This window comes from Trifolium pratense, linkage group LG6 (assembly GCF_020283565.1).
Source record: "Trifolium pratense cultivar HEN17-A07 linkage group LG6, ARS_RC_1.1, whole genome shotgun sequence".
NCBI classification, from domain to species: domain Eukaryota; kingdom Viridiplantae; phylum Streptophyta; class Magnoliopsida; order Fabales; family Fabaceae; genus Trifolium; species Trifolium pratense.
In genome coordinates, this window is record NC_060064.1 from 24741198 (window position 1) to 24768728 (window position 27531).

Consider the following 27531-nt stretch of genomic DNA (forward strand, 5'->3'; position numbering starts at 1 on the left):
TCTTAAATACAGTAGGATTCTATACCTACTGTTTTGTCAAAAAAAAAAAGAAGAAGCATTCTATACTACTTATTTTTGCTGGTTCTATTTGCATAGTGTGGTTTAGATATTCAAGTTGTATTTATTGGTGCAATTGTTTGTTGAATTTGGTTATTATTTTAATCTTTTATCAAGTATTTTAGTGGCTAAAAATTTAGCTTTTGAGATGAATAAGAGAAATCCGACCCTTTTATGCTCACGAGAACCATTTTTGGTTATTATATTAGGTATTTTGGATTTGTTGATTTAATGAATGGGGATATTGATGTTTGTTTGAAAGCAAAGTTATTGCAAGCATATATCTCTTACTAATATAATCAACCCGTGCAGATGAAATAAAGAAGAAGGATAGCATTCTCAACTTCTACCATTGGTGCTATTGACACGGGTTAATTTTTACCCATACAAATTTAAATATATTTTTTTGGTGCATAAAATATAAATATTTTAATAAGATGTGTAATATTTTTTTTATTCTTTTATTTTATTTTATAGAAATATGATACGTAGTTATATACTATGTTGCATGGGTATAGAATATGAAGGTAATATTACTCCCTTCGTTTTTTTTAAGAGTCTTTTTAGAATAGTAACACTGAATTAACAAAGGTTCTGTTTGAGTTTATACAAACAGCTTATGCAATATAAATTATATTTTATGTTATTTTATAAGTTCCCACTAGTAAAATAGTATATAAAAATACAATTTTGATGCTTTCAATTATTGTGGTATTATATATAAGCCTTTATCTTTATCTTTGATAATACTATCTCCTTGGCCTTTAATTTGTCATAGCCGTAGCTTTTTTACAAATACTTTCTCCGCTTTTTTTATATGGAATACTTAAAAAAAATTACACAGACTAGACTCTGTTTGAATTGATGGAATATAATGAAATGGAGCGGAGCGAAATAGAGTGGGGTGAAATGGAATGGAGCGGAATGGAATAAATCTTCCGTTCCCTTGTTTGAATATTTTAAAAAGGAGATGAACAAAATTGAAGGTAAGTGGTGGTATTGGATGAAATCCATTCCATCCTATTCCATTCCATTTTGTTATTATTTTACAAATCCAAACAATGGAACATTATTATACTCCATTCCGTTCAATTCCATCAATCCAACAGAGCCTAAAGAAGTTAATTTTTTCAGTAATAATTCTAGAATTTTATGCTTTATTCCAAACCTAACATTGGACTAACATGAAAAATATGTCTCGCTAATTAATGCATTAGCATTGGAATGAATAATTTGATTTTATTTAATAAGGGTACAAATGAATTAATCGTTAGTTGGTCTAATGGTGATTGGCGTTGGACTTGCTAGGGAAGACCATATTTCGATCCCCCGCAATGCCAATCACCGCAACTATAACACGGACACTTGATGTCAAAACTGACCCCCAACCAGATCATTTTACATGTTTGTCTTTCACTTATGTTTGTCAAAACTGACCCCGTAACTGTAATTTTTTTTTTCACTTATGTGTAATTATTTTAAATAAATATATGCTATTTTAATCTTAGAAAATAATTAGTTTTCTTCAAGTGAAAATACTCAGCTTCATCCAGAGTTAAAATTTAGTTTTCTTCATGCACTCAGTATTGCGATGGCTAAACGGGAACAATAAGAATCAATTTAAATGTCAAGATCTAGTGCTAACGATAGTTGTAATGGAGGTGGTAGATTGAAATAGGTATAAATCTAAAAATGGGTATATGAAATTTTGAAGGAGAAATTCTTCCTCTTTGTTTTTGTGGTTTTCGAAGTTCATTGTTAGATTTCTTGAAAGCTAACTTGGTCAGCACTCAAGTAATGAAATTAGACACCAGATGCTGCAAAACCAGCAAGGCAACACTGCATAATGTTAACAATACACATCAAGTATAAGTTTAATTAGACAAAAAAGATGCTATATATATTTTTTAAAAAGGTACTTCAATAAGGTACTTAGAAGACATTGGGTGGAAAACCTTAAAAAGGTATCTGATTCATAGTATCAGTATACCAATATTATCGGTGTTCCAATCAGGGACGGAGGCATTTAGAAGATATTGGAGGCACCGCCTTGCACAAAGATTTGATTTTTTTTTTCTTTTCATAATATGTGTTGTACACGAGTTCAAGTTCCCTCCATTTATTATCTCTCTATTTATTCTCCATTTAGAGAGAGATAGATACAAGAAAAAATTAGTGGGGTCCACAAATTAGTGGGACCCACTTTTAATGGGTCCCACTAATTCTTAATGTGTCTATCTCTCTCCAAATGAAGAATAAATGGAGGGATAATAAATGGAGAGAACCTTCGTTGTACACCACATTTATTTACGGCACATTCCAACATAAACTTGTTATGTGAGTCTAGAATTTGTACTTCTCTTCATCCACTCACTAAACACAAGTACACAACACACATATTATACATTTTTAAGAGAAAATTCTAGTCCGTGTGGCACTAGTTAAAAGAAAATTGTTTATTCTACTTTTAAAAGTTATTAAAAAGTAATTTTACCAATGTAAAATATACTTTTTTTTTTTTTGCTTCCTTAATAATTAGTGTTCCGGAGACATAAGTCAGCACGACCGTTTCAAAAATTCAATTAAGCTATATTTCAATGTTTGATAATATCAATAAACTAGCTTATAGTTTATTGGACTAACTTGCGTAAAAAAAAGTTTATTGGACTAGCTTATAGATCTGTTTTAAAAAATGCTTAATTAGTTTATTGGTCCCTTCAAGATATTTTAGGTTTCACATTGGTCCCTTAAAGAAAAAAAGATCCAGATTGGTCCCTTAAAGAAAAAAGGTCCGGATTGGTCCCTTAAAGACATATATGTTTGTCATATTGGTCATTTCCGTTAAATTTTAACTCCAAATATAACAAAAAATTCCAATGGTTAAAATTTTAAAAATTAATAAGGTTTTTGGTGGACCATTTACACTTATTGACATTCACAATTCAGTCAACTAAAACTAACGTTTTTTGTAAAAAATTGACAGAAAGGACCAACTGAGAAACAAATGTGTCTTTAAGGGACCAATCCGGATCTTTTTTCTTTAAGGGACCATTGTGAAACCTAAAATATCTTTAAGGGACCAAAAAACTAATTAGGCCTTTAAAAAAATATGATGTGTATGGAAACATGTTGTGTATCTATCGATATATTTACTTTTAGAGTTATCTTTGATATTATCTGTGACAACTGCAACTGTTAAAAGAGTTTTATCTGCTATGAATCTTATCAAGATTGAGAAATTGCATGAGAGATCAATAGTTAAATACAAGGTTGTTAGAATCGAGTTTTTACGTCAACTCATTTAGTCTAGGTGGAATCGAAAAGTAAACTCGACTCGTAAACTCGTAGAGTTTACGTCAGAGTTTACGTCATATATATCTCTGATATTAAGAATTTTATTTTGAATCTAGAAATTCAAGTGTGATGAATATTAATTAAAGAAAATATAAAAAAATAATATATTATTTATTTTCAATTAAAAAATCTATTTTAAATATTAGATAATTTACATTCAATTGATTTTCTCTCATTCTAATGAATTAATTATGACTATAGTAATGCATTTCAATATTAAATATTGTTGGTGTTGGTTGAAAATATACATGTCAAAAAGTCCTTATTTTCTCAACAAATAGCACCAACAACTATATACACATCAATATATCTTGTAAAGAATAATAGCTCTTTCATTTTTTTCCATATATTAAATATGACTCTTTAAATCATGTATGTCATGTAAGAATGACTATTATATATGATAGAAATATAAAGTTTTAACCCCCGTTATTTAATTTTTACATTTATGTATTTATTAAATAACTTATTATATTTAGATTGCATAAAATTTTGTAATATTCTATTATTTTATTAAAATATAATTACTTACATATTTTCATCTATTCTTTTGTATTTTTTTCAATTTCTTATTTTGGCACACATGAATAAAAATAAGACATATTGTTGGAAGCACACGAGTACTAAAAATTCTTATTTTTCTAACGTACTCCCTATATTCCCTACCACAAGCAAAAATTCACTATTAGAATAATCGATGTATTGATCTATAATATAGACCATATACATTAATGGTTATTCATTGAACCTTATAAGAAAGAAAGGGATGAAGTATATTATTATAAAAAGTAAGTGTAAAAAATTGTTACTCCTCTAATTATTAACATGTAATATTAATAAAAAAAGAAGCTTAATTGCATTTTTGGTCCCTTATCTTTATTTTAGGTTTCAAGTTGATCCATTATCTTTTAAAAGTTTCAAGTTGGTCCCTTATCTTCTCTGCAGGTTTCAAGTTGGTCACTTCCGTCAAATTTTTCACTATTACCGTTAAATTTGGACACGTGTCATCTTTCCAAGTGTAGTTTTCTTATGCCACGTGTCCAAATTTAACGGTAATAATGAAAAATTTGACGGAAGGGACCAACTTGAAACCTGCTGAAAAGATAAGGGACCAAATTGAAACTTTTAAAAGATAAGGGACCAACTTGAAACCTAAATAAAGATAAGAGACCAAAAGTGTAATTAAGCCTAAAAAAAAAGTCTTTTGAGATTTTGAATCATTCAAGTATGTAAAAACATGTGAATTTAAATGATTTTATTGTAGATGAAAATGTGCGAGTTTAGATAATTTTACCGATTTTACACAAAGTGAAATCATGTAAACTCGTTAGACTATGTTACCATTATCTGGTAGTCGGAAGTGGACAGGGAGGTGGTGGTGGGGGAGATGGTGGTGATGGATATGCCTGGAGAGGTGGGGATGGGGGGTGGGGGGGGGTGGGGGGTGGGGTACTGATGGTTGGTGCTGGAGAGGGAGTTTCACCGTTTCACTCATCAGTTTCACCACTATTCTCTTCAACTTAACCCTTATACCCATATCAGTTTCACCATTCTCTTCAACTTGACCCTCATCAGCTTCACCATTTTCTAAGTCTTCACCATTTTCTAAGTGTTCCAGTTCCTCACATGTATTTAAAATAGGTACAAACACTTGAAAAGAATATCTTTGAGAAATATGTTTCATGCCTTTGTCTTAATTATGCTACCGATAAGAATGTACCTTTCTACATTTATATATATTACCATATTCAATTGTACAAAATTTATTGTAGATTCCTTTCTTTTTAGTATAAAAGAAATCGTCACATGATAATGTGCATACTTTTCTCAACAATCTTTGCAATGCTACATCTGAGTACATTATGAAAATTAGAATTATCCTAATGTGGAATACTTTGAACATAACTCAAAAGAAGATATCAATATGACGTTTGTCGCCGAAAACAATTAAAAGTATGACACTATTAAAATTTCAGAAATGTCATCTATGAAGATTGAGTTTAAGGCAAGAGACTAGAATCATAGTACAATGTAACATATTTATGTGATGTTTCATGTGTTTGTAATGAAAAATTTAAAATAAGGGGTCTAATATAAAATTCATGGAAATTAATTAGACCCCTTATTTTAAATTTTTCATTACAAACAGGTGAAACATCACATAAATATATTACATTATACTAAAAGTATAGTCTCTTATCTTAAACTCAATCTTCATAGATTGCATTTCCGAAATTTTAATAGTGTCATACCTTTAATTTAATTTGTTTTTTTTACGCAAAAAATAAAATAAAAGTATGACACTATTAAAAGTATGACACTTTTAATTTAATTTATGAATTAATGGTACTTTATAAATCATTAAATTCATTTTTGTAGTTTTTGTTCATCATTATCCTTAATTATAATCAAATCATAAACAACGTTCTTGTGTGATACATCGTATAGTGATGGCTTAATTGCACATAATTTTTTCTTTATGTTTATTTTAGGTTTTAAGTTTGTCTCTCATGTTTTATTTTATTTTAAATTGGTCTCTTATGTTTTAAATATTTTAAGTTGATCCTCATGTTTCTAAAATTTGAATTAGCTAGTCCTATAAAAATGATTAAATAGAGATTAACTAATTCAAATTTCGAAACTTGATGAGAACCAACTTGAAACCGATAAATTAAACATAAGAGACTAACTTAATATTTTTAAAACAAAAAGGACCAACTTAAAACGACATAAATGACTAAATGTGCAAGCCTAAAAAGATAGTATATTCATTGTAAACGGTCAATGAGATTAGTATTTCTCCTTGAATATCAAATGATTCTTGCATTGTATATGTAAGTTTTTTTTTGTTGGTTTTCTTAATTTATACTATAAAATAATATATAGTATTGTAAAGTGACACTCAAGGAGTATTATTTTGTATACTATAAAAATAATATAAAGTATTTTTTTTTTTTTTAGGTTTATAATATAAAGTATTGTTAAGTGACACTTAAGGAGTATAATTTATGAGTTAAAGTCAAAGAAAAAAGAGTATAATAATTTAAGAGTTATCGAGTACTTATAACTTAGAACATCATTGCCTCTACTATCACAATTCACAAAACACGTGACACAAAGTCCATACCACACCAAAATTTTGGAAGGTTTATAATTGGCAACGTAAAAGTTTATATGTGCCTTTGGTTGTTTTATATACAATCGATAGTGCCTTTTGAATTTTGATTGTTGAATTGAACCTAACAATGAAAGAAACCGTAATTGCTTTTGTTTTGTCCCTAATCGAATGTGCATGTCACACCACACATTTCGCAGTTGTCAAGCACATGATAAATGATCGCACTAGCTTTATGACGAATATCAAATTCGATTTTATATCTTGATCATGCTCAGGGAATGAAAAAAAAAAGGAATATCCATTTATAAAAAGTAAAATAAAAATGAAAAATTCTTTTCATTTTGTTTTATATGCAGATGAAGTGATAAACATCATTAAATATTCACATACACAATTGTAAAATTCTTGGTTTGAATCACAGTTAAAGTGTTGAGTCTAACATTGCTGACATTTGTCGGCTGAACTAATTGGATCTTACGGATAAAAATGAAGAATTATATGTTGGACTATTTAAAATGAGTGTCGTTCATTAGAAATCATTTATGGTGGGATTTTTAAAATTGACCGCGAAACTGTTTTGGACTGGACTAAATCTCATATATAATTAAAGGCTCACCTCTCCTTATGTTGCACCATCTTTAGGGGGATAAATATTGCATGAAATGTAGTATCCTCAATTCCACGCATGTAAAAGAGGCCTTCAAAGTTGTTATGGGCAAGTCAGAGATTATGGTTTCATATTGTAAAGCTCTGCCACAACCTGTATTGATCTGACCACAACTCACAATCATGATAGTCCCAACAGAGAGAATCAACCGTTTTTTTTTCCTTGCGTACATTTCACTTTTAAATGTTCATTATCTGTAATAAAACTCCGGTGAATACTGAGATGGACGAAATTATGATCTTTTAGGCTATACATAAACCCCATTCTCAATGTAAAATTCCATATCCACTCTTGTAAACACTTCAAGTAACAATAATATTTTCTTAGCTTATTTTCTTGTGTTCTTAGTTTAGTTTTTTGTTTTTATTTAGTTTATACAGCTGCTCACCATGACTAGCTGTTCACCATTTCTCTTATGCTTTTGTTGATTGAGATTACTAAAAAATTCTATTAGAGTATAATGTTTATCATGCTTTATTTGTAGGACAAGAAGATGAACGACCGAACGAAGAAGTTGATGTATTCCGGAGCCTATATGCTATGTTTGGGTACAATGCGCTTACCCTTGTATTTGGGGTATGCGAGGATTTCAACCATGTTTATGCGGAGAGCTCCACCAAGTGAGCTATGCTTACTGGGACTTGCTCTTTAATTATGATTTATTGGATTAAAAAAATGAAAGATAACACGAGAGAAATATATCTTTGTAAAATCCATGATCCTGAGATGATTTCACTACTGGGCAAACTGACTTTCCACTACTGGCCGTGGCCGTAGTGATTGCTGGCGTCGTTGTAAGTCCAGACTTTCCACGTCGGGTCTTTTAATACCCGTCGTGGTATGTATATTTCTTCTTTAATTATTATTTAAAATTATGGACTTTCCACGTCGGTTTTTCCAATTACCCGTAGTGGTATGTATGGGATTCGACGTCGGTTATAATTAATACCAGTAGTGGTATGTATGGTTTCAAACTTTTTTAATATAAATCATGGGGATTCCACTACGGGTATTTACACATACCCGTAGTGGTATGTATGAGATTCCACGTCTGTTATAATGAATACCAGTAGTGGTATGTATGTTTCAAATTTTTTTAATATAAATCATGGGGATTCCTGATTAAATCTATGTCATACAAATGGTAACAAAAGGAGTATAGAGAAGTGCTATTGAGCCCTCTTTATTAACTTCCTATGTCATGTACATGATTCATTCCATGTTTTTTCAAACTCATAATTATGATAAAAATGAAAGTAAACTTGTAAGGAAATGGCTTAATGAATGGTTTACTAGTTTAACCTTGCTGCTTTGAAGTATTTGCATAACTTATCAGAATCAACTCAAAATAAGATAGTGTGCATAGATATCAAAATACATAAAATCCAAAACAAATTATAAAAATGGTGCATAATCCATGACAGAGCACGATCCATGACATTGTAAAAATTTAAGGGGCACACTCAAGATAACAATTGAAGAAGTGGATTTTTTAAAGTCATTCTTAACATGGCTTTTAAATATTTACATATATGATACTTCCAACTCATTGTAAAAACCACAGATACACATATTCATACCTCATAGATGTGAAAAAAACATAGCAATGGAAGTGAATATTTAAATAAGAGACACATCCATGAATGAACCATAACCTCCAAAAACAATATATGAAAAACAATATATGAAATCATGAATTAACATGCAGAACAAAGTAAACCTTTTATATAAAGAAATCAGATAAATTGCATGTCCAGGAGTGCAAACCTTCAATCATTGCATGTCCTGACTGTAATGTGATTTAATTTCTTCTAGTTTTGTTTTTTAGTTTGTTCATCATTCAGTAACCTTTCATCATTAAAACAAAAGATAAATTGAAGTGAAAAGACATGATAGAAAGGCAAACATGTGTCAATCACGACCATGAAATTATTAAAAACATTAACTGCATGTATGTCTTACAAATCACAGGGTAATTCTACAAAAAATTCCATCAAATCACCACATATTCTTATTGCGACTGTTAGAGAAAGTGATCGATGAATTGATTGAGTGAATACTTACCAAGAGGTTTGATTATGTTTGTTCTTCAACTGTTACGTCTTCTTCAGGTCAGAGTGAGGCCAGGGAACTTCTTCAAAATCAATGTAGATGTTGCTTTGGAAGAAAGAGTGTGCTCGTTCAAGATCCGTTGATTGCTGAAATTCTTTCATGGTGGAGCTCGGTTGCCTCACGGTGGTTTCTCCACCGCCACAGCTAGCACAGCAAGTCAATGACTAATCAAGTAACCCTGTTAATTAAGCCTATTTATTAGCAAAGTAATGGAAAGGAAAAAAGAGTCGAAGTTAATATTCTAGCATTCTCCATTGATAAGCACTCAAGAACCTTGTGGATTATTTAGAATAAATACAAACATTCAAGATAAGAAGATAAACATATGCAATTTTAGAAGCACAAATGCATCAAATAAAATGGGGCGCGAATATAAATGTTTTCTGGTTTTCTAGATCTGTCTTAACTGTAAGCTAGTCCCGTACTGTAGGGGATTATTAACAGTTCAATGTCTACTCTACTCTTATCAGTTTCCTTTGCATATGAAGTTACAATTACAAGAAATAACCTAAACGGTATATATACCTGTTTAGATGAAATTTCATACTCGTGTTCCCAACTTATTTGGGCTGCTTCTAAAGATGAAACTTTTGAATATTTCTTAGTTAATTCTGCCAGATGCATATCCCTACAATTGCAGGGGGAAATGGGTAAACAAGAAAGTTATACTAAAAGAAGGCCAAGTAACTGAAATACATACCGAGGTGATTCTCCGGTGGTGGGACGAACTATCTTATACATAGCTGAAGCAGAACTGCAACAGAAAGAAGAACAAACATAATGACTTCAGTAAACTGTCATTAATTGAAATTGAATCCTCATACAAGTATGACAAAAATCAGGAACAATACCTTTCAAATGCTAAAATAATACGGGTACATATTCATTGCAGTTCTGGAATGGAAATCTCCACCAGCTTCAAAGGCACCAAAATGCACTTTAACTCGCCCTTAAACTTAATGTTCCATGAAAGATGCTAAATCTGAAGCAAATGAAATGTTATTCTCGGCATCAATAAAGAGAGACTCGGTTGTGTTGTATGAATCAAACGCAATATTAACAATAGCACAAGTACTCAAGTACTTCATTAGCATTACACATACAGCTGTGACATAAATGGATTGATTGAATCAACATAAATTAGGTTACACAGGTATCACCTTTTAATGAACTTCCTGATATATGATCATCCCTCAGCTTAAAATGAGCGGGAGGCGCAGGAATAGAGCTTTCTATGGATTGAACTGCAAGATAAGAATCAAATTATCAATTGCAAAGTTATTTATCTTTATCCATTAAACAATAAGTGAAAATTATAGTATGTAGACGAGAACACGCATGACCAAAAGGAACTAGCTGAAGAAAATAGAAATCATGATTATTGGCCAGTAGTAAGAACATTACAATTGGTTAATATCAAGAAAAGGTCGTGTTAGGTTCATGAGATGAGAACCTACGGAAATGTAGAGGACAGACAGAAAGAAACGCAGAGAATGGCACAATCAGAAAAGCAAGATGAAGAAGAAAGAACTAGAATTAGTATTCCAAATCACAAGGTTTCACACCACCTTACAAGAGCAATATCGCTTGTGACCGAGAGATCGGTTTAAGTCAAAAATCCTAATAGTGCCTATTCCTTCTAAGGCCATATCTATCTATTATTACAATAAATTCAACTAACTAACTAATCTAACAAATGGACAAACTGACTAACAGCTGTCCCTATTCTACCTAGACAGTACATTCTAACAGATTAGCATCAGCATTTGTACACACACACCACTTCGATAGAGGTGGAAGAATCTAAAAATATATTGTCCACATATTGCATCTACTCAGCTATGATCCACACTGATACATTTAAACAGATACATTTTTGCTTACTATGTGTTCACCAGCAGTTGCTAATTTTCCAAACTCGGAGAAGGACCTGCCAAAGAAATAAGTAACTCATAATTCATATATCAAAGAGAACTAAAACCAATCTTATTTTTTAATTTACCAGTCAACTAAGGATGCATTTTCTCCATCGCGCGGAAACAAAATAGTAGGTTGTTCATGAGGCTTGTTGACCTGTTGTTTGAAAGTTCAGTTAAATTCCATCCCTAGTAGGTTTAATGTTTTGTAGTGTGTTCTCTAAACCATGACTCGACTCTCAAAAATATAATTTAGGAGGATACCGGTTATCCTTGCAGGAGGCTGAGAGTAAAGCTCCGCGGTCATCTTGCGACAAGCTAGTTATACCCTCTAATCTTTGCTGCAATTGCAAAGAAGATTCAGTATAGACACTAAAGATTGTATCATTTTCATCTTTACAATATCTACCACAGTACCACTTTATAGCACAGTTTCCACCAACCTGTCCTGCTGGCTGAGGAAGAGGACCTATAGGTGAGACATCACGATCCAAACTTCTGATATCCCAAATTTTTGGCACACTGAAATTTACCAATTGCATGGTAAAATCAATCAAATCAGCAAAATGCATTGGAAAATACAATATTTATTTTGTTGAGTAATTCATCCAACTAACCTATCTATGAGGTTAATGTTTTGTGAATCACAAAGTCTTATCATTAAGTTGTTATACTTAGGTTTTCAAACAAAATCATGTTGTGTTCTTCCATTCAATTTGATAAACAAATAATTCCTACATACAAGTACTATTCCAAAGCTACTACACACTTGATAAACAAATTGACTCAACAATATCCAATGGCAAACCAGTGATATAACTCTTATTACTCCAATTATTATAATTTAATTTATAAGAACTAAACCAAGATTATGTATATTATCATCCTAAACTACCCAAGCCTCAGTATCAAACCCCCTGCCTCGTTTTCTTTGAACTAAGAATTAAACTCATTTAACTACAAAGGTCATCATCCTACTTTCTATATTACTAATTTTTAAGCCACATCAATAACACACAGTTAGGATTCAGTCATGGAATCCAAACATGAGAGGAAACCAAAGGGTAGTATATATGGCATCTAAATAGTGAGATAGTTCAAACCCTTACCTGTTGATGCAGAATTCTCCTAAGTTCCTTTGATTTCTGTGAAAAGAAATAAAGATTAGATGGTCGTTTTCAAATTCAAAATAACGGTTTGCTGTGAAGAACAATGAAAACGATTTAGGGATTTGGGATTTAGGGATTTCAAAGAAAATTAGGGATTTGGGATTTAGGGATCTGGGTATTTGGCGACAAAGAATGAAGAACACTCGTCTTCTTCGTCATTCTACATACAAAGAAATTTTGAGAAATCTTAACATTGTTATGATTAAATTAGATAAAGAGAAATTTGGAGGAAGAATTGAACGTACCGAAAGTAAACTCGTTCTGGAGAAGATGAAGTTCGTCGTTCCGATTGTGAAGTTCGTCATTCCGATTGTGCCCTAATTTGAGAGATGATTGGGAATGACGAAGAAGATGATTGATGATTGTGAACTTCGTTCTTCAATTTGTTCTGCGCGAAACGTTAAGGGAATTGGGAATGAATGAAAACGTTAAGGGAATTGGCTGGGAATGAATGAATGAATGAATGAACAAATGAACACTCTCTCTGCGCTAGCGCTATACATAATTCTAAGTTAAGGGATGGTGAATACCAAATCGGTAGTGAAATTCAATTAAAACAAATTTCAACGTAATTACAACATTGCCACCGTGTCTATTTTTCACTACTGATTTAAGAAAACCAGTAGTGAAATCCCTTGTCTATGAACTTTTCACTACTGGTATTCAAATATCCGTAGTGGAATCCTTTGGTCAAATGTATTTCACTACTGGTATTCACATACCAGTAGTGGAATCTCTTATCCAAAAGTCATTTTTCTACTAGTGTTTTATATAAAAATACATCTTTGTTTTTATTTGTATATTAATCTCTCAAAAATCCAAACAACATCTTCATCATATAATCTCTTTTATTTTACTGCTTTTCTTTCTAATCTCTTTATATATAAATTTATACTTTGGTTCTTCTTAATCTCTGTAGATCAATACTTTATAATTACAACGATAATATGGTACACATACGAGGCTATCAATAACCCTTTCTTGTCAAACGACCATATTATTTAATCTTTTCTAGCAAGGTTAAGTATCCTTCCTTCAACAATATTCAGGATGCCAAACAAAATCAGGATTATATACTTTCAGAACATTTTGTTGTAAAGATCTTAAATAATAAATTTTTATAAAAAATATATAAAATCAATGTATTAGAAGTTAAAAGATTCAAGCAATAACCCTCACATAAATTGAGGGTAGGTGCCCTATGATGATGTGGCACCAATGAAATTTATCCACATTTATTTAAGTCAAACATAATTAATTTTTTACCATAAAGTAATTTAGACTATTTTTATTTTCATTTAATTATATTTTATGTATTATAATTTATATTCTATGAATTTATATTTTGGACCTAATTACTTCTGATTTGTTTGCTTCTTCTTCAAATTGTATTACGTCTCAAACAACTTTCTTCTTCGCGTAAAAAAAAAACTTCTTCTTATTGTCAAAAAACTTTCTTCTTCTTCTTAATACTTTCAATCTCTGCTGCAGCCTCCACCACCGACATGTTAGCATTCTACGGCTCCTCCGCTTTTGTGTTATCCGATGTCAATCTTTACTGCAGTCTTCGCCACCGATCTATCGGATTTCTTCAAGATTCTAAAACTTGTGATTTTCAATTTCTTAGATGTTATGTTTTTTAGCGTATTTTTTCCTGTTTTTTTTTTTTACTTATTTTTTCATCGTCATTTTGTTTTTGTTTTCTTTGGTTGTCCATATCGGGAAAAAATTGAAAACAAAATAGTTTAGAGAAGACAAAATGAAATTAGGAGAATGTAATCAAGAAAATTGATCCAATTGATTGGCCACTGAGTTAAGAAGAATTTGATTTATGATTGTTGACTAATAAGGAATATAATTCAATATTTATTACCATATTATTGAAAATTCAAAACTCAAATGAATCAAATTAATTGCACCAAGTAATGGGTTACAATGAGTAAACCGTCAAATATCCTCTTAAAATTTTAAAATTCGTCAAATACCCCATGAAATTTGGAAATAGGCAAATACCCCCTGAAATTTTAAAAAGTCAATCAAATTGCCCCCTTGCACTACCAGTCAGAGTCCACGCCAGAAAGCAATTTGGTTGACTTTTTAAAATTTCAGGGGGGTATTTGTCAATTTCCAAATTTCAGGGGGTATTTGACGAATTTTAAAATTTCAGGGGGTATTTCACAGTTTACTCGGGTTACAATATGCAATATAGACACGGGTTTTGTAAGGAATGATCTAGTAATAAATAAAAATGATTTGTTTTGCTTTCCATAAAAGGAAATAGAGACTAGGTATATCAAGTAACATACTCTTAAACTTGCACTATATCAAGGAAATAGAGACCATTGTCGGAAAACAATCACACGGAAGCTTGATCGATCACAAGTGCGGTCTACCTAAAATTTATCCGATCAAAATGAAAAGGTTCGACTATTTTAGGAAGACGAACTAACTCTTGAACTTGTTTAGGGTTTAGGGTTTAACTATTGATCATAAGTAAAAATTTAAATAGTTCATCTGAACTAAAAGAAAGGTCGGACCATTGTCGCAAAACAATCACACAGAAGCTTGATCGATCACAAGTGCGGTCTACCTGAAATTTATCCGATCAAAATGAAAAGGTTCGACTATTTTAAGAAGACGAACTAACTCTTGAACTTGTTTAGGGTTTAACTATTGATCACAAGTAAAAATATAAATAGTTCATCTGAACTAAAAGAAAGGTCGGACCATTGTCGCAAACCTAAACCTAATTACTTAACCTAATTTTTCCCCTCTTTTTTCTAAGATCGACATCATATCGACCAACATTAATCTATGCAATGATTTAAAGAGATTGAAAAAATAAAAGTTTTTTCTAATTAACCCTCACATAAATTGAGGGTAGGTGCCCTATGATGATGTGGCACCATATCTCTTCTTTTTCTTACAATTTTCACGTTGATTCACTTTATGAAAACATTTACACACTCTATATGGCTGCGTCGTAATTCTATGACATACTAGTTCTAAAGATAGTAACCAATAAAAGCTCTTTTATCCAAACGAATCTTTTCCATTTTGATCTAAACATGGTTACTATTACCCACCGAAAAAATTGTTGTATGTTACTGTATAAATTATTAATGTGGAGATTCAAATTTCAAAGAACGTGGAAGACATTATGTTTTTAGGTGTCTTTATATGGAACAAATAATGATCCTCTACTAGAAACAAAAATGAAATATATCTGTCAAAAAAACAAAAATGAAATATATATTAAAACCATCGTAATAGTCTCCTTAGCACAAAACGTGCTAAAACAGACTGCAAGAGTTTACCATGAATGTCAACTAAAAAAGTATCATGAATAACAAATTAGTCGATGTCTAAATAGACAAGCGGGACTCGACTACCAACTATGAAAATTTGTTACTATAGAAATGTTCTTTCCCTTCGTCTATCAAAAGGAATAGAATTTGACTTACATTGTTTTATAATTTTTGTTATTCTATCCTAAGTTTTTTTTTTTTCAATAATTGCATTTGAAAGGGAAAAGATTCACGTCACCGTTACGCTATTATAATCTATAAATATAAATATGAGAAGAAACAACTCAATGATCAATAATCATGTTTATACAATTGGTAATTTAGTGTTGCTACTAACGTGCAATCATATCAAATCACAAAGCATAACTTGGTAATTTAGTATTGCTACTAATTTAGTGTTGCTACTAATGTCCATAACTTTTTTTAATTGACATAGCTAAATAAGCATGATAGTATATAAAGTTGGACAGAGAGGATATGATATAAATACAATATATACATATCATATCATGTGTTTGATGAACTCTTGGTAATATCGTGATGTTTGATGAACTCTTGGGTAATATCGTGATAAGATATATATTATGATTAAATGATAAAAGTGTCCTTTTTAGTCCAATTTTTTTTTTCTTTCAAAAATAAAAAAACCATTTTTTTAGGCAATTATCAAAAAACATAAAACAAAATAGAGAACAAGAAGAAAACAAATGGAACAACATCACAGCATATCGTAATGCTCATAGGAGGAATATGGGAAACTAATAAGAAAACCATCAACACAACAATGTCCAAAGTTCCCACCTTTTCCTAAAGCTCAATTTGGAATAGCTGAATGTTTGGTAGAACCTGAATCGTTTAGGGATTTGGATCCTGTCCATCCTCTTTATCTCTCTCTCATAATCTCACTCTCTCTCATTATTATTTTAAAATTTTTTATTGAAGAGAGAGATTGAAATTAAGAGAGAGATAGAGAGGATGAAGAGGGATGAAGAAGAGAGTGAAGGAGAGGATCCGATCACATCGTTTGGTAGAACCTGAATCATTTAGACCATTCTCTATGAAATATTTTCAAAAAATACCAAAGATTGAGAGTCAATTGGACCACTTATTATCCCAGGCCTAAATTTCTGTAGTTTAGAATTTTATCCCATCCCTCAAGGTACTTAAATTCAAATATATCTTTTTTTTTGTTGACAGACGAAATGACAAAGCCATTGAAAACTCACACACACAAAGTAAAGTAACCGGGGTTCGAATTTCGGTCCTGACGTCCAACACTAGCAATTTCGACATTTCTATCGGTTGAGCTAGGATTTGTGAACCGAATATATCTATTCTAATACAAATAACTTCGAAATATTGTATCTCTTCTAATATTATTTGTATTATATAGCGGCCATACCTCAAAAACTTGCCAAGTCGCAAAAGAAAATCTTCTTCTACTGTTGTTGCTTCTAACTTTGTAGCTATTTATGTTGAAAAGAGTGTAAAACGCTCTAACATAATTCAATCTAAGAGCATTGTTAAACTTTCTGCTACTCCCTCTTCTACGACTGACTTTGATTAACATCTCCTATGCTTGATGTGGGGGAACGACATTAAATTTTTTGTGGAAGATTTTAATTAAAGGTTGAAAAATTAACTATTTCTTCCTTAAAAAAAAAAAAAAAGTTAACTATTTCTTAATTTTGATGTCAGACGTTATGTTACACAATAGAAACTTTTGTGGCCGTGGAGTAGGAACGCTTGACCTTGAACCTAGCGTGCAATTGGGCCGAGTGGCCAAGCTCGATGCCGAATTTGGCTTAAGTCTGGTCCAGGACAAGTATTTTATTAAAAAAACACTTAATCTTTTTTTTTTTACTAAAAATCAACAAAAACGTCGGCTCAAATACTATGTCATTTGAAACAAAATTAAAATAAACGAAACAAAAACTTACACAGCTAGGGATGCCGTTCACATCCAAATCAATCTACAATCTATCAAATAATTGTTTATTGGAGTTGAATTTCATTTTTCTCTAAAACGAACTAAACTACATAAGTAAATGAATATAACCTGTTATACTTGTAAATATGCCACGTTGTATTGAGCCCAACGTGTGTGTATATAAGTATGCCTTGAAATCTTGGTTACAAGAAGTCAGAAATTTTTATTGGAACTATTGCGGCGTAAAGGGGTCTGCTGCACTAAGCGCAAATCATGCATCAGTCTAATGTTTTTGATTCTGCCTCCTGCGCTAGGCGTAGACGCGTGATGTAGTTTTATATTTTTAAGATATCTGACTTGGATTCTGTTTTATTTTAAAGCAGATTTGTTTATAGTTTTAGATCAAATTGAGTATCTTGGCCACGAAAATATATTCGGGACTTGGGTAAAATTAGGATTGAAGACTAATTAACCCAATTGAGATTTCTTGTATAAAGTTACTCGTTTGATATAGTGTAATGGAGGGGCTACTCTCTCCCCCAGAGTAGGTCATTGTTAGACCGAATTGGGTAAACAAACATTGTGTGTTCTTTTTTCTCTTATTTTTTTTCATTTTTATCGTTGTTATTATTATTGCTTATCTGCTTGATTTGGTTGTCGTTCCTTTTGCTCCACACATCAAGTATTTTATTGGTGTGATTTTCCGACAAATTCACAACAAAAGATGGCAAAATATTAGCGGATATTTGAGGATAAAATCTGCCACGATCACAGAGCGGGTAGTTTAATGGATATCCGCGGATAAAATATAAATGGATATTTCAACTACCCGCTAGTTAATGGATACATATTGGATTTAAGGATATCCATATCTACGGATATTCGTACATACTACATACCCGTTAGTAAATAAGAAAATTATATAAATATTTTTAGTTATTAATTAAATATAAAAGAAGCTTTTAAATTCTTTAGAACTTTGTGATGAACTTTGTTTTGATCAGAAATGAATGTATGGATTTTTTTTCTTAACAGAAATGTATGAATATTATTATATTTTGGGGAAAAGAAGGAAAATATATGTGTTACTTTTTTTTTGGTTTACAATGAGATGAGAATCGAACTTAGGATCTATAGCGTACTACCCAAATTCCTCACCACTAGACCAAACCTAGTGGCTTAATAAATGTGTTACTTTTATTGTTAAATTGAGAGTGCAATGTATGAATATTATTATGTGTTAATAATTTTTTTGTTTCTAAGATTCACAAATAAAAAAAAACTAATTAAAATAAAAATTCTTTACAAAAATCGCTATCTTTTTAGAATATCGTTATCCATGAATATCTAACCGCGGGTACTTCAAAATTCGCAGATTACCCGCTTAGCAGATATCCATATGGATATACGACGGATATGGATATCGTAGTTATTCAATGGAGTGGACCCAGATATTATACTATCCACTTTCATGGATATTGATTTACATCCGTATATATGAAGATCTATGAGGAATTTTAAGACGATACTTAAAAATAAAAATTATAATGGCATTTTAATAAAAATTATTAATTTTGGTCAAAATTTATTGTTTAGATATTTTATAGGATACAAAATGAATTATTAAGTTAATGTAATAAGTTTTGTTTTTAATAATATTAATTTATTGATGATAAATTTAATTTTTTTTGAGACATTATTAAATATAGATTTTTTTTGTTTTGAATTATTAAAAAATAATAGAATATAAAACTTTTATATTAAATGGTTTTTTCTTGGCTTAATTAGTAAAATGGTCACTTAAAGACATTTTTTGTTTCAGATTGGTCCCTTAAAGAAAAAAAGGTCCAAATAAGTCCCTTAAAGAAGAAAAAAAAGTCTGAATAGGTCCCTTAAAGACATCTCCGTTAATCAGTTTGGTCCCTAAAAAGAGGTCTAAATAGGACCAAACTGATTAACGGAAATGTCTTTAAGGGACCTATCCGGGCTTTGTTTTCTTTAAGGGACCTATTTGAACCTTTTTTTCCTTTAAGGGACCAATCTGAAACCAAAAATATCTTTAAGGGACCATTTTATTAATTAAGCCAGCCTTTTTTCTTTTTACATTTTTAGAGGATAAGACGATTGTCTTGTCTTTGGACGTGTCCCATTTGTATTAGTCTATTATTTCAATAATACTTTTTATGTTTTTTTTTTCTTTTTCTAAATTGATCACAATTTTTTATGTCCTTCATCCAGCGAGATACTCTCTCCGTCCCATAATATAAGCAAAAAAATATTTTCACACTTATTAAGAAAAATAAAAGATGGTAATTTTAAGAATGACTTTTTGTGTTTGTGTTGAAATAAGTTTCATGGGAAGATGTAAAAAAAAATTATTTGTTGTTGATTATAGGGGTATTCGCGGTGCGGTTTGGTTCGATTTTGAGCATAAAAGTCATCTTATTCGCGAGATAAAATTGCATGCGGTTCGGTTTGGTTCGGTTGGTTTTTAAAAAGTCATCCAATCCAAAATAAACCAAACCAATGCGGATAGGGTTGGTCCGGTTTGTGCGGTTTATCGTGATATAAAAAATATGACAATATTACCAACTTGTTATAAAATAACATAGGGAAATTTTAATTTACTTTATTGTTTACATGATATAATATACATAAGAACTTATTTTTAGTACCAACAGTATAGTTCTGAATCGCGTTAAATGATATGTTTTGCGAGCCTATTGTTTTATGGGCTCAATTTAGGTTGTACTTGTTAAGTTGGACTAGGTAATAGGTTGATTGCTACTGGTTGATAGAGTTAAGTTAAGTATTGCGGTTTGGTTTGGTTTGGTTCGGTTTTCTAAAATGAAAATCGCAAACCAAACCAAACCGTGCGGTTTGGAAGAAAAATCATCCGTGCGGTTTAAAGTAAATGCGGTTTTTTGCGGTTTGGTTTGCGGTTTTACTTTTGGATCGGTTCGGATACGATCACCTCTAGTTGATTATGAGAAAAAGAAGAGAGAGTAAATTAAGTAAAAGTCTATCTTTTTTTTGACAAAAAGTAAAAGTTATCTTGAAAATGATAAAAGTTGATTTTTTTGCTTATAATTTGGGACATGAAAAATTAATTTTTTTTTTCTTATAATATGGGACGAAGGGAGTACATCATTTAGTAATGTAAATTTTACCAAAAAATATCTCTTAATAATTAATGTATATCTTATAAAAAAGATATATTCAGTAATATTTTTTCTAATGTGAGTAAATCTCGAAAGTGAAAAACAACCATATACTATTTTATTTTTAGATGTATTTGGATTGGATAGGGAGAGGATCCTCTCCATTGGAAAATGGATACAGTGAAATCCTCGCCACATGTTTGTTTTTTTTTTTGCAATTTAACTGTAGTGTAAAAAAAAGAATGGAAGGCCAAGATCTAGACATTAATCCCTCCGATGAAAATCACACTGGAGAGGATTCATTCCCATTTGGATGGGAGAGTATCCTCTCCATTGGAAAATGGATCTAGTGAATTTAGTTTACTCTCTCCTATTTTGTCAATAAACAACAATCAATAAAAATTGTTTTCACATCTTTTCATGCAACTTATTTCAAATTATCATGTTTTAGTTTTTCAATAAATGTGATTTTTGTTTTTTTTGCTTATAATTTGAGACGGATATGGTATAGAGTAGTACTCCCTCTCGGTCTTAAATATAAACAAAAGTCAAAATATATTTAGTCTAAATTTGAGTCAAATACATTTTAACTTTTACTTATATTTAAGACCGGATAGAGTATAATGTCCTGTGCATTTGATGTTATTTAATTTACTATTATAAAAATATTAAATGAGAAAGTGTGTTTGATTATTTACTCCACACTCACACACACAGTCGACACTGCAAATCCACTTGTAATTCAATTTGATCACGGCGCCGAAATTAATTATACCTCGTGCTCTTATCTATTTATAAAGCCCTCTCTTGGTTCCTCTCAAATCACACACTACATACAATTCCTACACTATATGCTCCTTCCAACCCCCTCTTTGTTTTTGTGCCTCTCTAGTTTCATCAATAACCCAAAAGTGAAACAAAAACACACCCAAAAACAAAATGATGACTTGTAACCAAACATGGCCAGAACCTATAGTTAGAGTCCAAGCCTTAGCTGAAAGTGGGCTAAGCTCAATCCCTTCATCCTACATCAAACCATGTTCTCAAAGACCCACTCAAACCACTTTTACTCCTCAAAATGATCACTATGATCATATTAACATCCCCGTGATCGACCTTGAGCACCTCTCTGGTGGGGATCAGGTCCTCAGAGAGAAAGTGCTCAAGCAGGTCTCGGAGGCATGTAGGGAGTGGGGTTTTTTCCAAGTGGTGAACCATGGGATTGATCATGAGTTGATGAAGAGTGCTAAGGAAGTGTGGCGTGAGTTTTTTGATCTTCCACTTGAGATGAAAGAAGAACTTGCTAACTCTCCTAGTACTTATGAGGGGTATGGTAGTAGGTTGGGAGTGAAAAAAGGTGCTATTTTGGATTGGAGTGACTATTTTTTTCTTCATTATATGCCTCCTTCTCTTAGGAACCAAGCTAAGTGGCCAGCACTTCCATCATCTTTGAGGTATACATATCCTATCTCTCATTGATCATATATAATAATCCATTAATTAATTAAACACTTTTTTGCAAGTCATTAATTTATTTTTTTTACGGCTTGCAAGTCATTAATTAAAAGCTTAAATATTAGCCTTTTTTCTTTTACTTTTGACTAATAAATATATTAGTATTGATATTCTCTGTTTAATTTAATTTTTTGTAATTTTTAGTCAATAGAAAGATTAATTCTTAATAGGTAGGTAATTTTTTTTTTGAATCAATAAGTAGATAATTAGGACTAACACTATTTTGTAAGTTATTAAATATTAAATTTTCAGAAAAATTAATTTTCACAAACATTTTTTTACCCTAATTATCTTTTGTAAGCTTAATTAAGAAAAATCAAGATCGTATCTTTTTATTTGTTGTGTTATAGTGGTCCTGCAGGTTAATTTATAAACAAAAATGTTCAGTCTTTTAAAAATACTAAAGTCATTATTATAATTTGACATTTGTAAAGCGATGTGTGAGTCATGTTGAAAATGCATTCATCTTTTAAAGCATACCTTACACATGTTAAAAGTGTTCGTATATTAGATTCAAGTAGTTAATGAGCTCCTCTTATAATGAATTGTTTAGAAGAACTCGAGTTCAATTTTTTATAGGAATATTTTTTGGTCAAATTTTATTTACCTCGCGTCAAACTCTAGATTACCGCACCCACTTCCTCCATAAATCAAATGGTTAATACAAAAAAAATATTATCATATCAAAATTATAAATAAATAATTCTATTTTAGAGTGTGTTTGGTTCAGCAGAACAGACGGGATAAAGTTTCCCTGTAGATATGAGAGAGATGGGAAATTTTATATTTGGCTTGTGTTTGGTTTGATGAGAAAATTAATGAGAAGGCCATTTTAGAACTACAAAAAAATACACCCCTTTGATATTTAATATGAAATATTATTTAATGATGAATATTGTTCTCTCTTTTTCTTTCATTTTCCTCCAAAAAAATAAAATTAAACAATAAAAATTTAAGATATACATTTTTAGTAGTAAAAGAACATATCTTGAATACAAAAAGTCCAATTCCCATTAATTTTACAACAAGTCAAAATAAATTAATTTTACAATAAATATTTGTTGCTAGCTTTCAATTTCATCATTTTATATTTAGATCATAACAGATATCAGAATTGAGTGTAGTCATAGACCGCATGCAGTCGTGCAGTTATTAATTTGTGATTATTTGACTAAAATCAAACGGTCTATATTTTAATATGTAAATTTTATAATAAATTTAAATAAATAAAAAAAAACTATCTAAAAATCTGAATCATCCAATTTTAATTAAACGGTTCTGAGATGTTGACTGTATCTCGACTTCACCTATTCTGGCAGCATTTAATCCAATTCTCACAAAAGAGGTCAGAGTTATAGGTATAGTCGTATAGACAAGGTAAGATTTTGAATGTTTGGGACCTGTCAAGTTGAAGGGCGTTGGGCAAACAAACACATGTGTATTAAACATGAATGACTTTGTTTTATTAAATAACTTTTTTTGACAAGTTCAAAGATGTGTAACTTTCCAACAGGGGATTCAAATTAATGTTTGGTTGATTAATTTTTCAAGCGTTTAATACACGTACACTATACAGTATACACGCATGTAAAACACGTTTGGTATATATTATATATGGCCAAGATAGAACCGAATGAAGAATTACGGTCTACATCTATGAAGTACGGACACAAACACGGACACCCGACACGACACGGACACTGACACGTCGACACCGATAAAAATTTAGAAAAATGACATAATTTAGTGTAATACTGACACGTGTCCGACACAGACACGCCTAATTTGAGGAGTGTCGGTGCTTCTTAGGTCTACACTCTTTTTAGTTTTTTTTTGCTTTTTAGTTTTTTCTAATTCCGAGATATTTATTCATCAACCAATGAAAATAAACTATATGCATGTACAATAAAAGTTAGTTACAAGTTAATTGTGGGTACCACATACAAATCTACTTATATGACTTGCTCTAATTAGTTGTTGGACAAATTATCAAGCGTAAAGTAGGTCTCACTTAATTTTTAGTGTAATATAAAAGTAGTTATATTTCCAAATGTCCATCCTAAGGATTTGTTCTATTAGAGTAAAAGATTATTAAAAAAGCCAAAATATAAATTAACAGAAGGATATTTGTTAGGTGTCTCACATCGAATATATTAAAGTGTTCAATATAATACTTAAGTCCTGAGACTCTTTCATCTATTGAACTAGTCTTTTGAGTTGGACCATTCGTGTGTGAGTCTTAATTAAAAATATTTTAGTAATTATACAATTAATTAAGGTGATATATATTGGTTAAAAGTTATTTATAATTTAACCAGTCAAACATGACTTTTAATTTTAGGGTCTTGTTAACATGTGCCCTTAGGGCACATGATAAGATATACCAAAATAGTAATTCAACATTTAATGATATAAGAAATTTAATGCTTCAAAAGTCAAAATGTACAAATTATTATTTAATAATTTCTATTTTTGTTTCATTAACATGTGCCTTAAGGGCACAAGTTAACATTTTCCTTAATTTTATTGTTCGTATTTAAGTGGAGAAAGTATGCAAAACACTCTTTCATGCCCAAATTAAGTCATGCTAATTAACAAACAACAAAATAGCTCTTCAATAGTATAAATAATTAAAAACAACTTGGTGTTATATATGAATCTTTTACCATATACATAATTCCTACAATTTAAACATGTGATGAGTGATGACCACCTAATCATGCAACAGTAACTAATTATTTTTACATTATGAGTCTCTTTCAATTGTGGAAATATGGTCATGTTTGTTACATTCAATTTTTTCCATGCATAATTGCATATACGTTGAGAAGTCAGTAAAATTTTTGTCTTCCATCAACCACCCCTATGATATCATATGAGTATATATATTTTTTAAAAGGATAAATGGGGACCAAATTATTTCTAAGTAAGTAAATTAAATAATCTCAAAACACGTCTATATTGGTTAAGTGTCTCTATTTTCTAATAAATGTATGTAGGACATTTTTTCTTGGAGTAGTTCATAGTGATGGTACAATTTTGTCACTAGCTAAAACTGAAGAAAATCGTGCTTGAATTTACAGTAAAATTATTATAACACCGTAATTTTGTTAAAACTTTAAAGTATAGTTTTTATTAAAATCATAATAAAATGTCGTGATTTTGTCAAATTTATCATCAATGAAGTAAATTTTGTATTTATTTTTTTATTTTTAATTGTTTTTTTTAATGATAATAGGAAAGTGATTGCTGAATATGGTGAGGAAGTGGTTAAGCTAGGAGGAAGGATGTTGGAATTAATGTCAATAAATCTTGGCTTAAAAGAAGATTATCTCATGAATTCATTTGGAGGAGAAAATGAGCTTGGTGCTTGTTTAAGGGTAAATTTCTATCCAAAATGCCCACAACCTGACCTTACTTTAGGACTGTCTCCTCACTCAGACCCTGGTGGTATGACCATTCTTCTTCCTGATGATTTTGTGTCTGGCCTTCAAGTAAGAAAAGGAAATGACTGGATCACTGTTAGGCCTGTCCCTAATGCTTTTATCATCAACATTGGTGACCAAATTCAGGTCCTACCTCTTTCTACAATGTTGAATATATTTTACTATTGTCAAATTGTTACATCATTACTAATTAATTTTTCTTTTACATATTATTTGTTTATCTCAATTTCACGGATTTGGATCGTCTCCTATAATTGCTACACGCAGTAGACGATCACAACCGCACAAAACAGATCGAATGGTTCTGATTTATATAATTAGTTGTATATAGAATTTAATCTTAGCCACTCATTTTTTATCGGACGGTTAGAAACAATTACTATGTTGACACAATAACTACATCAAATTCATTTCTCAATTTACACCAATTAAAAATTATTACTATATTGGTTTGCGCGAACAACATTTGTTGCATTCACGTGACATGATTATCAGATTAAGATTAAATGAGTCATGCTTCAACTTTGGTATTTGTGGTTGAAAAATATGAATTAAGATTTTCACTCATTTACAAAGTCAATACATCAGTGACCCGACATTGAATCGAGATTGACCTATTCATATTTCAATACAAATTTCTTACGTTGAAAAACCTATGACTTCATGAATGCATGAGATTCCCGACGATATTCCTAAAATTATAAAGTTATGAATATGAAAAACATAGATATAATTTTAATTCAATGATACTAACCAACAACTATGTGAATGAATAGAATCTTGTTCCCCATTGATACACTATATATACTATAGCCATTACATTGGCATAAACAAATCACAAAAAAATTATACCAATATATATATTGATTGCAACATACACCATTTAAAAAGTGTGCACATATATTATATTCTTTTTTATTAGTCAAATTAATAATTTTGAGGTTGATATTTCAACAATTAGTGGTTTGATATTGATTAATAAATTATTTATGTGATGTTTATAATTTTTTAGGTGCTGAGCAATGCAATATACAAGAGTATAGAACACAGGGTGATTGTGAATCCAATCAAAGATAGAGTTTCTTTGGCAATGTTTTACAACCCAAAAAGTGATTTATTAATTCAACCTGCAAAGGAGCTTGTGACAAAGGAAAGGCCAGCCATGTACCCACCAATGACTTATGATGAATACAGACTTTTTATTAGGATGAAAGGACCTTGTGGGAAGGCCCAAGTTGAATCATTGGCTAACAAATGTGATTAATTCCAATAATTATATTATGTAATTTGCAAATAACTAATTTGCATATAATTAAATAATTGGACATGTTGTTAATGTTTTAGTGTTGAATGGATTGTTTAACTTTTTTTTTTCACTATCAGTATTTAGTTCATTGGACCGTTTAATCTGGTTTATAGGTCAGTTCGATTGATTGTTTAAATTTAAATTGTCTTGATCTTTATTATGGGGTTCAATTAGTGCAAAAGCAATAAATTGTGTTGTTTATTATGTAATTTCTTTTTTTGGAAAAAGCAAATGAAGAATAAAGGGAAAAAAATAAAATTGAACCACTTTTTATTTATTTTATTTTGATTCACATGTTTATTTCATGTTTTATCATCTAACTTATTGCCTTGGTCTATTTTGAAAAAAAATATTCAATAATGGCAATTGGCAAGTGATAGGGTAAGCATAAATGTACTTTTCTTTTCCCCTGTTACCATAGTGGGTTGCTGACTAAAAGCTTACACTATGACTAGGTGATTTTTTGACATAA

General features: G+C 30.7%; 2 protein-coding genes and 1 long non-coding RNA gene across 4 annotated transcripts; 1 reads left to right on the forward strand and 2 right to left on the reverse strand.

The window, feature by feature from the left end:
* Nucleotides 1-9091: 9091 nt before the first annotated feature.
* On the reverse strand, nucleotides 9092-10251 carry LOC123891243. Of its 2 annotated transcripts, none has more exons than XR_006803036.1 (4): nucleotides 10160-10251; nucleotides 10009-10062; nucleotides 9834-9936; nucleotides 9092-9452 (listed from the first exon to the last, which is right to left on the reverse strand). It is a non-coding gene; the product is annotated as an uncharacterized LOC123891243 (long non-coding RNA). The 2 variants fall into 2 exon arrangements; XR_006803035.1 differs by having other exon boundaries at nucleotides 9092-9486.
* A 707-nt stretch (nucleotides 10252-10958) lies between these two features.
* LOC123891967 lies at nucleotides 10959-18501 on the reverse strand. The gene is made up of 6 exons (XM_045941828.1): nucleotides 18461-18501; nucleotides 12334-12543; nucleotides 11668-11746; nucleotides 11489-11565; nucleotides 11311-11381; nucleotides 10959-11238 (listed from the first exon to the last, which is right to left on the reverse strand). The coding sequence occupies exons 1-5, from the start codon at nucleotides 18499-18501 to the stop codon at nucleotides 11318-11320; spliced, it is 471 nt and encodes a 156-aa protein (XP_045797784.1). The 3' UTR covers nucleotides 10959-11238; nucleotides 11311-11317.
* Nucleotides 18502-21488: 2987 nt separating this feature from the next.
* Nucleotides 21489-27135, forward strand: LOC123892441 (jasmonate-induced oxygenase 2-like). The gene is made up of 3 exons (XM_045942222.1): nucleotides 21489-22246; nucleotides 25546-25879; nucleotides 26766-27135. The coding sequence occupies exons 1-3, from the start codon at nucleotides 21732-21734 to the stop codon at nucleotides 27015-27017; spliced, it is 1101 nt and encodes a 366-aa protein (XP_045798178.1). The 5' UTR covers nucleotides 21489-21731; the 3' UTR covers nucleotides 27018-27135.
* The last annotated feature ends 396 nt before the right edge of the window (nucleotides 27136-27531 follow it).